The 17,746-nt window shown below is 33.6% G+C and overlaps 1 protein-coding gene across 1 annotated transcript in view; it reads left to right on the top strand.

The window, feature by feature from the left end:
* Positions 1 to 17,746, top strand: part of PCDHGB7_1 (putative calcium-dependent cell-adhesion protein) — a 79,600-nt gene that overhangs the window by 17,701 nt on the left and 44,153 nt on the right. Inside the window, exons 2-3 of the mRNA XM_051212814.1 lie at positions 2,595 to 5,259; positions 15,171 to 15,444. Coding sequence (XP_051068733.1) covers positions 2,690 to 5,259; positions 15,171 to 15,444 — 2,844 coding nt within the window. The 5' untranslated portion in view covers positions 2,595 to 2,689. The remainder of the gene's footprint in view (positions 1 to 2,594; positions 5,260 to 15,170; positions 15,445 to 17,746) is intronic.

The following is a 17,746-nucleotide window of genomic DNA, read 5'->3' as shown; positions in this document are numbered from 1 at the left end:
ACCGTTGGATGCTGGTCGGCTGAGTGTTCTGGAGGTTAAGTGTTCGCGCTCGAGACTGATAGATCCTGTGTTGGGATCTGAGGAGGCGTGATCGTGGATGCGCACTGTTGAGGAGTTCGATATTGGGAGAAGAAAACGGCCGTCCAGTGTATCGAGGTTTCCCATGGTGCTCTAGGTTCAATTGACTTATGATCTCAACTGTTGAAATTAATTAGTCCATCAAATGAGACAGTTCTTTTATATATGAAAAATTATATATTTACACTCAGGTAATGAGTCAGTGGTGATTATTATAACCTGTAAAGTAGGTCAAACTAGTAAACTGGCAAATAAGTGTGTAATAATAGTGTGATTTTAACCATAGAAAGACTGAAGACCATATAAAGCGAGAAAGTTTTTCTTTTTTTTCCTTTTCTATTCTGAGAATCACCAACAAATAGCAATAACAAATCATTGAAAAAGAAAATATAGAGTAATGAATTCAATCCGACACAAAACCTCAGAACCTCGAAAGGTTGGATTCCGTCCTGTATGAGATATTGTGTATACACTAGTAACAAATTTCAAATTAAGATACTTTATCTGAAGTCAGTTTGTATTTGGAACTGTTACGTTAGATGGTGGTTGGAGGCAGTCGACAGGAAATCCTGGACCAAGGTTTCGTGCTACTTGGCACTCGTCAGTAAGGTGTACCTGTAATCTTGAGGGAACTGGTGCTCCCTGGCAGATTCGATCTCGTGTCACCCAGCTTCACAGTCAAAGACGTTACCATTGAGCTATCCATGCTCACAATGGTGCACGCAGTGTCGAGTCACCTAGACTGGTGGCCACATTGCAACATGATCGATAGCATTCGATCTGCATTAATAAAGACTAGACACGCATGACATTAATCACTATTCAGTGATCAATCAGTTGAGAACTGTTACGTCTTTGATCTGTCTATGCACTAATATACAGAATAAAACTCGTCTCACTCTAGATTTAGACCTTGACATGATAGGCTAATTGGTTCAATCTTGAGATTAGAATTACATGAGTTCGAAGTGTGACCAGCGGCGTTGAGAAGAGTGACGAAAACTATCCTGTCACTTAATTGATTGACAATCGTACGAAAGTGAAGTCGGGTCAATTGGAACAGTACTCGATTTATTCTTGATTCCGATTCAGACTCCGATTCGATTCCAATTCAAATTAGTACAAAAATGTACATGAATAATGTAGATGACTAACATGATCCCAACGCGGGAACACTTATAAATTTTTAATGATTATTCTAAACTTTAATCAGTATTATATTTTTGGTACAATGTATCATTCTCAGGACAAAGTATTTCAACCAGTTTCCGTCCCTTATTTGTTGATTGATCCGGATAATAATATATTGAGTGATCGTCAATTAGATGTTAACAGTTCAGAAATCGATATCTGAATAATGTACATTGTTTTCGTCGCGTATTGCCAGACATCGCAACATTTCTGATTGGGCCTTTTGTAACGTGTACAACGAAAGATTGTGAACTTTTCACAAACACATCTGAATACGTTATGCAATTAACTGACAACTTGTTGAAATATCTAGATATAAGGAACAGATAGCCTAGATGTTTAAGCAGGCTACCAAATTGTTCATTGATATGTGTAAAACTAGTCATTAAGGTAGAAAAATAGAGTAACAAAGGTTCCGTATAAATTACAATAACTTTGAGACAAAAAAGGGTATGACAATCGATCATACATCAAACAAAAGCTTATGGTTCGTAGTATAAACTAAAGTGGATGGAGGAATAGAAAATATTAATGCTTCAAAAACTTTGAATTCAATGAAATAACATCCTCAAAATTAGTTTCCATCATTTACCATAACTTCTTGTTTCTCTGTTCATATCAAGAAAAAAATACCGAACTTTTCTCCTCGATAATGGTAGACGGTGGGGCAGTTTCATGGATTAGTTGAAGTTAGACATTAACACCGTTGGATGCTGACTGGCTCAGTAGTCTATAGGTTAAGCGTTCGCGCACGAGACCGACAGGTTCTGGTTCGAATCTCGTGAGGCAGGATCACAGATGCGTACTTCTGAGAAGTCCCACGATAGGATGAAACGGGTGTTCAGGGTTTCCAGGTTTTTCACGGCGGTCTAGATTACATTGACTCATGATCTCAACTATTAAAATTACTACAATGTCTACGAAAATCCTTCGGATACTAATAAACATATGCTCACACTAGTAGCTGGCTTCAAAAATTCAACTGTATTTGTTGTGAAATAACAACTCACTGAAAACATTGGTGGATGTGTCACTCAATTTCATGAATTGATTAAAGTTAGGAATTAATACCATTAGATGTCGGCCAGTTCAGTGGTCTATAGGCTAAGTGTTCGCGCACGAGATCGACAGAACCTGGGTTCGAAACTCTTGAGGCGTGATCATGGATGCGAACTGTTGAAGAGTCTCACATTAGGACGGAAAAAAAACTGTCCCGTATAATTTACATCGACTCATGATCTCAACTGTTAAAATTACTATCATCTCCACCAAAACCCCTCTCTGATTAAGATCTTTCATCGTTTTGTTTTTCTCTTCATTTTTAGCTTAATCCATACAAATGATGATAAGAAATATACATCCAATATTCAATTAATTAATTGATTCTCTTCTAATCATAGAAGACAATCATTCATTTACCATGATCATTCATCATTATGATTATGTAATACATTCACCATTGATTACATTATCATTATCTAAACTATATTTTTATATCAGCTTTCTATTCTACTTTATATTATGCTTATCTATTCATGAGAATACGATACAAAATATCAATGAATTAACATTTACAATAAAAGAAGAATTACCCATAGGTACAATTATTGCATCAAATATACAATTAGGCAATTTATTTTTACATTTTAATCACTATGGTAACATTGAAAATATGACAAATATTATTAAAATATTAAATCAAAAAGATCCAGGTATAAATTGTTTTCATTTTCAATGGTTACCATTAGAATCATTAAATGATTCGAATAGAAATCAATTACAATTGATTATTAATAATCGAATTGATCGTGAAATTATATGTCCAATTAAAACTCATGAATTACGTAATAATAATAATAATAATAATAATATGAATGATCCTAATCATCTTGATCTGGATCATATCAATGATCTACAATCCATAAATTCTGATTGTATAATTACATTAAGAATAGCATTATTTATAAATAATCTACAAAAAATTTATCAAATTCATATTTATATAGAAGATATTAATGATAATCCACCAAAATGGAATATGAATAATCTAACAATCTATTTTCATGATGAAGATCCACCAGGGACAAAACAATCTATATTATTAGCTTATGATATAGATATTGATATCAATGCTAAAATTACATATCAATTATTAAATAATGATATTTATTCTTATCAATTGAATGATAGAAATTATAATCATAATAATAATAATAATTTAAATTTACGCGGTACCGATATATTTGAATTAGTTCAAGAAACATTGAATCATGAACGTTTATATTTAAAAACACGATATACATTAGATCGTGAATCAAAACCTTATGGTTGGAATTTAATATTATTAGCTATTAATAATGATAGTTTAATACAATTAAGTAGTCAATTATTATTACATATACATTTAATTGATATTAATGATAATAGTCCCATATTTACACAAACATTATATAAACCTCAATTACCAAATCAAAAAATTGGTATTATCCCTGAAAATTATCCAATCAATAAAACAATTTTAAAAGTATCAGCTACAGATATAGATGAAGGTAAAAATGCTCAATTAACTTATCATTTAGCCTTAGATACTACTAATAATCAATTATTATGTCATTTTTTTAATTTAACACAAAATGGTGAATTATATCTTATTCAATCATTAAATGTAGATAGAATAACACAAATTAATTCAACTCGTTTATATTTACCAATATCAATGATTAATTTAGATGTGATTGTTATAGATGGTGCTATGATACCATATAGTAAAACTGGATCAACTACTATTCAATTACAAATAGAGAATATTGATGATGAACCACCTGAAATCTATATACATCCTATTCAATCTCTAAAACAACAACACCACGACCAACAACAACAAGATGATCATTCCATATTACATAATCACCGATTTTATGAAACAGAAATTGGTGTATATGAAAATCAAACTATTGGACAATTAATTGCATTAATTGAAGTAAAAGATCCTGATGATTTAATGAATCCAACTAGTATACAATGTAGATTAATTGGTTCTAATTCTAATGATTTTTATTTATCTTATCATAATTCAATAAATAATGAATATCAATTATATACTAATACAATATTAGATCGTGAAATACAATCTAAATTATTAGTATCTATTGAATGTAAAGATTTAGCTAATCATATTACATTACATAATTTGATCATACATATATTAGATATAAATGATCATCAACCACAATGTATGAAATCTCATTATTATTATTCATTATATGAAGATGATAATGAACAAGAAGATCAGGATAATGATGATGATCTTGATCCAGATCCTGATCATGGTGTAAATTATCGATTGGATAAAACAATGAAAAATCGTACATGGTTAACATCAAATGGTTTAGCTTATATTTTAGCAACTGATAATGATATTGGTATAAATAGTCAATTAATTTATGAATTATCTAATGAATCTATTGAACATTTCAATTATAAATTTACAATTCATTCTAATACTGGACAATTATTCGCATGGGGACCATTTGATCGTGAATCTATATCAATTTATGAATTATCAATTATAGTAAAAGATAATGGTAATCCTATACAATTAAGTACAAATTGCTTAGTAACTATAAATATATTAGATATTAATGATAATATACCAATATTTCATCCACAATTAAATATCATTGGAGGTTATTTATTTCATATTAAAGAGAATCAATTACCTGGTACATATATTGGACAAATTCAAGCCTATGATTTAGATGATTTACCAGCATCCATAGATATAACACAATTATTTCATGAATATGATCAATCGAATTCATTATTAGTATTATCATCATCATCATCATCATCTAATATCCATAAGGTTAATAATGATGAATTGAAAGGTATTCTAAGTAGTATAGATAAAAAATTAACATATTCATTAAAAAATGAATATCATTCACAAATGTTTCGTATTGATCCTAAAACTGGAGTTATTATTACACGGTAAGTAATCATTGAGAAACTAGAAGTCTTGGATGATTATTTCGTTGAATTATGGGACTTCTCAACAGTTAGAAGGGCGGGATAGTGGATATTCACTGCTGAGGAATCGCATACTAGGACGAAACGGCTGTCCACTGCTTCCAGATTGTCCATAGTGGTTTAGCTTCAATTGATTCATGATTTCAACTATTGAAATTGCTAAGATTTCCACAAAACCCCTTCTGATAATAAGCTGATAAGCAATAGTAATTAACATAATAATGACAAGTATGATTATGTAACCAATCAAATTACGAAAAAAGGGGTACAAAAGAGGTGAAGGATGATAAACAAAGGGTGTGATGTAGTAACAAGAACGTTTATCAAGTCTTATTTAGCAAAGAAAAGGAAAAGTGTATTTCAAATTTTATTTAAATAAAGCGACTAATTTTATTAGCTTGAACCATTATAGCTTCTACGATACTTGTGAGACGAGATAGAATCTCATCATAGAGATTTAAAGGTGAATGATAAAGCGCTTAAAATTCTCTAGTTCTGTATTCCACATAACATCTATTAACCAGGTATGATAGAATGGAGCTGAGTATTCACTATGTCAGACTATCTTTAGATAAGGAAGGGTGATAGATTCTTTTTAATTTATAGAAGTGGGTAGATTCGTATATACAAACGAATTTGCGAAAACCAGGTTACACATTTTTGAGTGAGCAACTGTCATAGGGTGACTAGGAAACAATAAACGGAGATTACTTACTTACTTGCTTACTTACTAACCTAACCCTGACATCACATATGAATGTCCACCTACTTACTAGGGCTAAGTGATGGTTATAAAGCAGTATAAAGAGTAAGGATTATGATTTACTGTTGATGATTAAGGTTGGGAATTAGATTTAGGATTTTCATCATAAACTGACATCAATTAAGATGCCAGGACTCTATTTAGACAATCGGGTGAATGAGTTTCGAGCCCAAATCCAAGACATGTCATCCTAAATCTGATTGGTTCGTCCATAACTTATGGTCTCACCAAATTTTCTTCAAAATCTGTTATCATTACAACGGTTATATCAGGAAAATTTCAAATCTAACGTTTAATTCTACTTATGCATTATATTAAATTTTTGTACTATTTCTTGATAGGTTTTCTCATTGAATGCTAGATTCAATTACTAAGGTCTTCTAGTAACCCTCAGGCTAGATCTTCACGGCAACTTGAACACGAGAGAAAAGGCACGAAATATAGAAGAAACGCTTTACTTTAAAGTTTCGTTTATATACAGAAAATCTAGGGTATTTATAGTATTTTAGATGGCCTTAGGCTTGCAGAAAACTCTGGAATGCTACTAAACATTTAAGCAACATGGCGAATCATCCAATCAGAAACTCGACATGTGACTCACTTTCTTGATGTTTCTGACAAAACTTATATCATTATTATTATTATTTGAACACATAAATATTGGTACAAGAGGGCACGAAATATATATGCGCCACACCATATTTGTGTGTGTGTGTGTGTGTGGGCTGTGATACTGCCCCCGCCACGAGAAGGCAGTGACTAGGACTTCCCTGGCAGAGGCTGTATACACGTGACCGTGTGGGAGCATTTCGAGAGGGAGGGTGGGCCCACCCAACTCTCGGCCATACCAGGGCATTCGGGGGCACAAAACTTCTAGTGAGTACTGATTGAATACGATGCTTCTTCATGTTTTCAGAGCCTTTTTGTGACTTTTTTCGAGGAGTTTTCTGAATCTTCCCAACATTTCTAATTTTGGCTTTTTTTTTAACTGAGGAGACAACCAACTTATTTAGGAGTAATTTTATCACCCAAGTGTTTTAATCAAATACTAATTAAAGCTAGATCTATCGACCTTATAGAATTATCGGTTTGTTTGTGTTTTTCGAGGAACATAAGTGGACTGCTTCAAGAAATCCTCATTATTCACAAGTAAACACTTTAGTCAATATATAAACATGTCTGTTACAAAATGATTTTATCATTGATTTTTTGTCTAACCATTGACTTGATTAGGTTTGGTAGATTAAACAACTCAAAGCTAGTCACTAGTTTTTAGATAGTCACTGTCGATTGCTAGAGAATTTGAAGCAAGAACAAAATCACTGTTAAGTGTTCCTTGATATAAATGGGCTATTCAACGAGTATCAATCCGTGATAAATAACAAATCTAATCGATAATAAGTAATACTGGGATTGTAGGTTTAAAACGCTAAAGAAACTCATGTTAAAATGGAGCCTTTGTTCAGTCTCCTTCGACGTCCAAGAATTGTTTATTTACAGTCTGTTTGAAATTTTCATCAACGCTTACAAAACACTCATTTCACTATTAAGGATAATATAACCAGGAAGCATCATCTATGAACAAGGAAGATCGGATGCGGACGTAAACGCGAGGATTGACAAAGTGAGGGCCGCATTCCTACAATTGAAAAACATATGGAACTCAAAATAACTGTTTGTCAACCAATACCAAAGTCAAAATCTTCAATACGAACGTTAAAACAGTTCCACTGTACGGAGCTGAAACTTGGAGAACTACTACAACCATCATCAAGAAGGTACAAGTGTTTATAAATAGTTGTCTACGCAAAATATTCAACAGCCATTGGCCGGATACCATCAGTAACAGCCTTCTGTGAGAGAGGACAAACCAGCTTTCAGCTGAAGAAGAAATTAGGAAAAGACGATGGAAATGGATAGGACATACATTATGCAAATCATCAAACTCCATCACGAGGTAAGCCCTAACTTGGAATCCTGAAGGGAAGCGGAAAAGAGGAAGGCCAAAGAACACATTACGTCGGGAAATAAAAGCAGATATGAAAAGGATAAATAACAAATGGAAAGAGTTGGAGAGGATTGCCTAGGACAGGGTTGGATGGAGAATGCTGGTGAGCGGCCTATGCTCCTTCACGTGGAATAACAGGCGTAAGTAATTAAGTATTCAGGTTATAATAATCGCCATTCAACATATCCATAGTTAACAATGCCGACTTCTTCATGAGCCATGTTTAACAAGGTTCACTGAATCTTTTGATTGCTTTTTTTAAAAAAAAAACGGAGTAGCAGTTTTAGGGAAAAAAAAATTAAAATATTTTCTCTGGTTAGCGTAATTTTTAGGGAGTTAGTTTTTTACGGGATGAAGTCGCTAATCCTCCTTTATCCGGGCTTGGGACTGTCAGTAACCCCAGAGAGGCTCTAGGCGAGGTCAATAATATAAGTATTTGCCATTCCTAAATGAAAAATTAATTTTCTAAAAAAAAAAGAGGAAGAAGAAGTATTTTCTATCCATCTAAGTCATAACAACAGAAATTTATTCTATCAAGCGTTTAGTTAAGCTAAAAGGGAGAGGAGATTGGAGGATGGTGGTGATGAATATTTTTCAACATTTAGTTCACATATCAATACTGATTGTGTGATGTATGTAACAACTAGCTATTTGATATAGACACAATCAATTTACCGATTCCTATGCCTATACATTACAGATGTGGAAAAAAAACAGTTGACAACTGGCTTCTAGAAAATATTGCAAATGTAAATGGTTTACATCAAACAAAGACTTAAGAATGTATATGTGTGTGTGTTTGTGTTTGTGCGTGTGTACACTTTTATTTATATTCGTGTTGGGGTACTATTTGTTTTCTACTTTCTTGCTATCACGTCATCATCAGTCGATTGAAACCACTTGTTATATATAATAACATACATACATCAATACATTCACACATACACAGACTCTCGAATGTAGATACATACATAGATACATACACACACTTTTTTCCTTTCCTTTCCTGTTTTTTGTTTTCCTAAAACGACACATTATTATCATTATTATTATTATTAAGCCTGATTAATATTAAAATTAGGTTCAAATGTTTCCAAAGAAAATAATCTTCCATTTATCGGAAAATTTCTACACATATTAATTAAAATAGACTCGTCATCTTTCCATAATTCACATATCAACAATTCAGTTTCTATAGCCACTCACACTCACACTCACACACACACACATACACATATGCATATGCAAATGTTTATACAAGCAACTATTCACAATATGCTCATCTCTTATTAGATAAGTCTACATTATGTTCCATGATCAGTATGATGATAACTATATGTATGATGTTGACAATTTTTCATAAATTGCCATTAGAAGTGATTAGTGAGAAGAAAAAATAAAAAAAAAAATAAATGAAACACAATTTGAGCATATTATTGATTGAGAATTTGAAGTTGAGTTAAAATCAATTGAATAATGATCTTTTCTTCTCTTTTTTTCTTTCATTGAGATCATGAAATGATTGATGTTAGATTACCATTGTAAACCTGGAAGTAGTGAATAGTCGTTTCATCCTAGTATGGGACTCTTCATCAGTGTTGAATGACCAGTGGAGTTCAATCTATGTTGGGTAGAAACAGGTATCTCTACCTCAAACAATGAAAGAATGGTTGTTCAAAATCATGATGTGATTGAAATTAGACATTAACACTGTTGAATGCTAGTTCAGTTGTTTAGAGGTTAAGCGTTTGAGTGTAAGGCCGAATGTCTTCGGTTCGAGTTCATTCGGTAGGGGAATCGTGGATGCACACTGTTGAAGAGTCATATACTAGAACGAAATGGTCTACAATTCCTTCCAGGTTTTGATTGGCAGTCTAACACTGATCGATTCATGATTTCAATCAAAATCCTGTTATACGATCCTTATTATCAAATTGAATTATCAGAGTTCATTTTAATTACAATTGTAGCCTAATACATTGCTTCACTTAATACTAATAACTATATTTCTAATATTCTATAGATTTCTACATTTTTTTAGAATATATTTACTTTACTTACTTACTTACGCTTGTTACTCCCAATAGAGCATAGACCGCCAACCAGCATTCTCCAACCCACTCTGTCCTGGGAATTCCTTTCCAGTTCTATCCAATTTTTTGCTAATTCTTCTCATATATGTCTCCATTTCTCAACGTAATATGTTCTTTGGTCTTCCTCTTTTCCTTTAGTCTTGAGGATTCCAAATGAGGGTTTACCTTGTGACGCAGTTGGATACATATCTCAATGTATGTTCTATCCACTTCTAACGTTTCTTCTTGATTTCTTCCTCCTCTGGGTTCTAGTTTGTTCTCTCTCATATTAGGTTGTTGCTGAATACATTATTTAATGAAAATAATAATTTCTACTTCTTCAAAGAACTTTATCAATATTTATATTGTTCTTGTACAATGAAAGGAACTAAAGTTTTGTCTGTCTGAGGTTTACTTTTTTTGGCATTCAGCCAAAAGTGGCTTTAAATTATAATTAGCGATCTATTTTTTTATGTTCTGTAAATGTTCTAAATTTTAACTATGTATGTTATATAATTTACATGGTTAACGTAAAAGAAACCATTCACATTATGTTGAACGGAATTATTATGGACAACCTTCGAACGACGCTAGACTGATTGTGAGAGTATCCACCTAAGAAATAGGACAAAATGAGGGTTATAAATCTGTGTGAGAAATTTCGAATTATGATTTACTGTTGATGGTTAAGGTTAGGAATTAGATTTGGGGGTTTTTATCACGAGCTGACATTAGCTATAATAACAAAACTCTATTTTTCCAAATGAATGAATGAAGTTCCCGCCTACATCCATGATCTGTTATCTTATATCTGATTGATTCATCCGTAAATTATAGTTTTGCCAAATTATTTATTGAAATCAAATCAAACATCATGAAAACAGCCCTTAAATAAATTCATTGGGTATTGTTGATTGCCTGTATCTTCCCATTGTTGTTCAGGTCTACAACTGATCAGTCTCTCTTATTGACACATATGCATACTGTGTGGGTTACCTTGATATTGCCTTAATTCGCAAGCATGATAAGCAAAGATGGATAGTGGATAGCAGTGGAATGTAGGACGCATGTTTTGTTCTGTTTAAGACTCGTCAGCTGGATATACATGCATCACAGAGTTGATGTTCACTTCGAGACTCGAATCCAGTACAATTGCATCGATAAGTGGATAACGTGATGGTGTTTGAAGAGAATGATACTGGATTCGAGTCCCAGAGTGGATATCAACTTTGAGATGCAGGTACATTCAGTTTACGAGTCCTAAATAGAACGAAACACGAATCCTGAATTCCACTGATAGCCACTATCTATCTTTGCTTATCATGCTTGTGACTTTTTAGTACTCTATAGTTTTCAATTATTTTACGAATGAAATTAGTCCATAATAGGAACTATGTTAAAACTGATGAAGAATAGTTATAGATCAGGATGATGATATTGGAAATACTGTAATCTCTGAACTGGATGGATTGGTTAAGAAGATTTTATTGGTTTATGAACAACATCATCAGAATATACTTCAAACACTTCAAATGATGTTGGTAAGATGAAAACTGAAAGCTTATCAACCAATCCACCCTGATCTAAGATCATAAGAAGACCGATATCTGAAGACTAAATTAAGGAGAAATACCTTATTGTTTATGAAAACATCTTTACACATTTAATTATGAGTGAATTGCGCCCATATTTTGCTACGTTTGGATACATCACCTCGATCGGTCAAAGGTGATTAAAGTGGTTTCGAATTGTACGGGAAATATCATTTACTCTAGGATTACATGTATTACTAGCTAGTGAATGTCAACAAGGATAAAATGTATGTATGGAGGTTCCTATCGATCGTCTTTATTTACTTGGAAACATCAAACTTAAAAAGTCGGACCAGTTAGTTTATTGATTGAAATCCTGTTCCAAGTCGATCGTCAGTAAGTTTATTTATTTAAATATTGGTACAAAGGGGCACCGAATACATATGCATCACACAAGTTACTTGATTTATGTGTGGGCTACGACACTGCCTGGGTGCCGAAACCAAAGCAGGCGGTTTTCGTAGGGGGCCACACCCGGAGTCTTCGACCTAAAGGTCTGATCCACAAGGCAGTAGAGCAACGTAAGAAGATGCAGTCCCATGGTATCCGGTGACCAACAATTGGTTCATACATCATTCGTTCCCTCAAAATCCTGGAGCCCATGTGCACTATTGGTTTGTAATTAGGGTTTTCAAAATCACCTAGGTGGATCCTTCATATCCACCAATCTGGTCATTGTGCTAGACATTCGCGTTTGGTCCTTTCAATTTCGCAAACAACACTCCTGCCACGAGAAGGCACTGAGTAGGACGTCCCTGGTAGGGTCTGTATACGCGTAGCCATATGAGATCATTCTGAGATGAAGAACTGACTCTCTTCACTTTCGGCCGTACCAGGGCCTTTGAGGGTTAAATACTAGAAATAGATTATATTAATCATTACTCAATGATCAATGAATGTATATTAATTAATCCGTTTGATACAAGCATTTGTATATATACATATATATATATATATATATATATATATATATATATATATATATATATAATAAAGAAATATTGAACTCAAGTGAGTGGTCTCACATTGTCTAAGCTGAATAGTAAACTTCATGATTGATATGGACCTTATGTTGTTGTTCTGAACAACGATTTCACTTACTAATTCTTATTTCTATAACTTACTGATAAGCAAACTTTATTGACTTTAAAGACTTCAGATTCAAACGTGATAATGACTAATTCTATTTCATGTCATCACAACAGAATCATCTATCTCCCCAACTGATAACCATCATACACGCAATCTATTCGATAAACAGATTGATATACATAGTAAAATAATATAATATTAGACTATAGTATATAAGAAGACATTTCATGCTAAACTGTTTTATTATCTTAATAGTTTGTATTGAATGACTTCACAAAGGATAGTCAAATATAGCGATGAATATACCATTGAATCTTTCTATCACAGAATATTATTGTCATTTCTTGAATGATTTATGTTATAACTTGTGAACTGTGTGCCCTGTTAATGTATAACGTAATGAAAGAACAGTGACTTATTGATCGGACCAATGATGCATAAAACAAGAACGAGCAGTCTACAGTCCTTATCGGTCCTGCTTCCCACCTAGTTAGTTAAGTCCAGAACACTAATCTCAGCCTCTGTAAAATGAGCCATTTATTTCAAACATACTCGGTTTATGTACAAACCAAACAGATCACGTCGTACCATAAAATAGGAAACAACATTTGTATAAGATCTAGCTCAAAAATGGTTGTGAATATGGAAGGTAGTAATTAATAGACAGAGCATAACCCAAGAATGGTAAGTCGTATAATAATAGTTCATAGGTCAAAATAAAGCTTATGATGAGAGGAACATGAATATGCATAGCTTAGCTACTTAACAATTATACGATACAAATATACGCATAGTATTGATCCATAAATGGATCCCAAAAGTTACCATTCATTATGCTTATCGGGATATAACAATTTGATTACTTCAGTTACAAATAATAATATCAAGAATGGGGAAAAAACATGGATAAACTAATAACAGTTATTTCGGTGAGATTATAATTTATGCACAACTTTTGAGTGACACTAAAGTGACCTTGATAATGTCCCATCACTTACTAGGACTAAATGAGGGTTATAAACAAGTGTGAGGAATTAGAATTAGGATTTACAATTGATGGTTAGGGCCAAAATCCAAGATTTTTTATCCTAAATCTGATTGGTTCATCCATCAGTTATAGTCTTGCTAACTAGATTTCATAATTTTTTGGTCTTTTATATATTTTCACCACGGTAATTGTGGTTGGGGTTTAGTTTATTTATTATGAAACTAGTAAATAATGTTTACCAAGGCTAAATAATAAATGACTTAACAGACTTCAATATAATATAGCCATCTTATCCTAATTCTTACATGCGCACGAACACATAACCTCTAGATGCCGGCTTAGCAACTTGCAAGTTAAGTGATCGCGCGTGAAACTTAAGGTGCTGAATTCAATACTTTTTTGTAAGGAATCGTGAGTGGTCACTTTTTTTGAGGTGTTCTATATTAGGATGAAACAGTCTTCAACTGCTTCTAGGTTTTCGATGGTAGTCTAACATTTTTTTTCGATATTTGTTTTTATCAAATATCTAAACGAGAATTTTCAATATATATTAGGATAGTCATTCAGTCATTAATCTACCACGTAGGACCAGGCACGTATGTACATCGGTCCAAGTTGCCATACCTCACTAACACAACAAGATGGACACCAAACTAATAGAAGTAGTTACTTCAATGATAGTAATATACAAAAGAAAGATTGCACATAAGGATATGATACAGGGAGAAAGAATTAGTTGGTAGAAAGAAAGGTAAAACGTAATTCTAATCTCACGGTTTAATAAAAGACAATAAGTATAAACACCTACACCATTGTGACCGAATCTGAACTATGTCACCCAGAGTCACCAACCACTTGTAATGATAGTTCAGAGGACCCCAATCAAGTAGTCTCCATCTACCAACATGGCGAAAAACAGAATATAATGACTTCAGCGACTAATGCCATATTTTGTTTTGGCCACCAGTAACTTTCCTTCAGCTGCCTCCAACACTAGTCAGTATTGCACATTGTGTTTATCGGTGGTTGAGCATACGTAACACATGGCCCAACCATTTCATTCGATGAAGATTCACAACCTCATCAACTGATTTACCATCATTTCCTAATACCCTACATCTAACCTCACTATTACTTACTCAATGATCTCAGTAGATGTGAGCAATATTTCTAAGACATTTGTGGTCAAATATTAGTAGCTTACGAGTATCCGGTAGTATAATTGAATGTTTTTAATTTTATTAGTTCCATGAATAACTCCATTTCATAATAAAAAAACGAAACAATCTTTCCATTTTATGCTGGTTAGTCGATTTTTACTCGTGTATTTCCTTTGTTCTTTTCTTATACTCTTAAGAACAATACTAGATCGTGAAATTCAAGGAACATATACATTCTATGCATATGTACATGATGGTCCTGATAAACCTATTCAAATAACAAATACTACTGTTAATAAAACTGAAATTCAACGTACTATTAATAATTATCGTTCACATACAGCTTCTATCATGATTACAATTACTATACAAGATGAAAATGATAATGATCCAGTATTTATTCGACCAAATTCAACAAATCATATGATATTATTAAATCCAACAGCTATACCTGGACAATCATTATCACAAGTAAGCAATGAGTTTATTTATTTCAACACATAGATATTGGTACAAAGAGGTACTGAATACATATACGCCACACAAATCTCATTTGATATGTGTGAGGGGTGTGATACTACCCGGGTGCCCAAATCAAAGCAAGTGGTTTTCGTAGGGGGCCACACCCCGAGCCTTCGACCTGAAGGTCTGATCCATAAGGCAGTGGAACATCGTAAGGAGATGCAGTCCTATGGAAGCCGGTGACCAACAATTGGTTCACACGCTATTTGTTCTCTCAGGATACTGGAGTCCATGCGCACCATTCGTTTGGAATCCGATTAAAGCGCTGGACATTCGCTTTTTGTCCTCTCATTTTCGTAAACAACACTCCTGCCACGAGAAGGCAGTGAGTAGGACTTCCCTGGCAGAGGCTATATACGCGTGGCCATGTGAGAGTATTTCGAGAGGGAGAGCGGACTCTCCCCACTTTCGGCCGTAACAGGGCAATTGGGGGCAAGCAATGAGTATTATTGACACAGTAAAACGATTATCAAACATTAACTAATTTTTGTAATGGTTTATATTTCAGTATTGTTACATTTGACCAACTTTCATTGGGATATATAGGATTCTTGAATGAATTCCACGTTATTATCTGCATTTTCAAATTGGTTATATTTGAAGTGGTAACTAATTGTAAAGTGAGAAACCTGCGTTTTGTCCCATATAAGATTTTTCATGAAGATGGTGAATTAGCTGGAATGCGATGTGCAAACCATTAGGTACCAACTCAACAGTTTCATAATTAGACACCTGACACAGAGTATGAAATCTCGAGCTCCGATCCCTTGTAGGATTAAGTATACACACTGCTGAAGAACCTTATACTATGAGGAAACAGATATCCATTGCTTCTCATTTCTCAGTGGTTTTCTAAGATTAGTCCGTGGTAGAAACCTCCAGCTGAGTGACCAACAAAATCTTATATAGTCAAAAAATTTCATTTGCTGGTTCATCAACAGCTAAAAACTTTAAGAACCTTGGATAATCTAGAAAGATACCAAAAATAAAAAATTCAGAGGTGAAACTACATGTTGAAAACAGTTTTTGGGAATTTTGATTGAGATCATGAATCGATTGATGTTGATGGCTCTGGGTTCGAATCCAACGAGTGGTATTGTGGATGCACATTGCTGAGGTGTCCCACAATGAGACGAAACGGCCGTTCAGTGCTTCTAGGTTTTCAATGGTGGTCTAACATCAATCAGTTCATGATCTCAGTCAAAAACGTAATAATCTTCACAACCATATAGTGATAGTTTTCGGGAACTTGAAGAATTGTGAATTAATTAAACATACCTGTGTAATATATGAGGTTAATTGCATTTACAACAGCTCACTAGTGATATCTCTGACTATGATACTCAGTGATATGAGTTTTAAACTCGATAGGACTACAAATGTCCTTACAATTCCAAACATATTCTACCGCGAGATGATAGCAACCGATGGTTAGAGACCCTGAATGACATGGCTCAAAATCGTTTGTAATGGCGCAGGTGCATACACTCTTTGTGTTCTCCCAAATCCTAATTTCCTGAATCCTCCTTGTCTCTTTTTTCCTCTTTCCAAATTTATTTCACTGGATTATACTCAGTGAATAACATCTTCAAACCCAAATCTTTCCTATTACTGCTTATACTCTCCCACCTCTGTCACTACGGGATTTGAATCGACAACTGCAACTCTGTGCTAAGATGGTGTGGCAACTCGAACTGATGTACGTACGTACGAAGTTCTACGTTGTTACTGACCTGACCGATGAGTCTCAAGAACCATGAAACCTGGGTCAATTATTTTCCTTAGATTGACTCTAACTACTTAATTTCCAAAGGCCATTTAAAGTCTTGATTAACTGAGTAAGTTAAAACAAATGAGTAAAAACAAAGAATAATATAAATTAACCAAACTTTTCCATACATAAGTTTGACTAAAGTAAAAACGAACGATGTGAAATAACATGAAGTCTTTTAAATTCATTTTGTATTGGTTGTTTAAATCTTCGTATTGATGTTAAGGACTACAATTGATCAGTCGCTTATTGGAATATGTGCATCTTATGCGAATTGCCTTGATATTGCCTCAAATCTTAAGCATTATAAGCAGCATTATATACTAAGTGGATAACATGATAGCATTTGTAGCGAACGGTACTACATTTGAGTTTCAGAGTGAACATCAACACTGTGATGCAGTTACATTAATCTGATGGGTCCCGATTAGGACGAGGTGACAAGCGTCCTGGATTACTCTACTAGCCACCATCCATCTT

Source organism: Schistosoma haematobium, chromosome 3 (genome assembly GCF_000699445.3).
Source record: "Schistosoma haematobium chromosome 3, whole genome shotgun sequence".
Taxonomy (NCBI): domain Eukaryota; kingdom Metazoa; phylum Platyhelminthes; class Trematoda; order Strigeidida; family Schistosomatidae; genus Schistosoma; species Schistosoma haematobium.
Note: the sequence above shows the minus strand (reverse complement) of the source record. Positions and strands in the feature narration are given on the sequence as shown.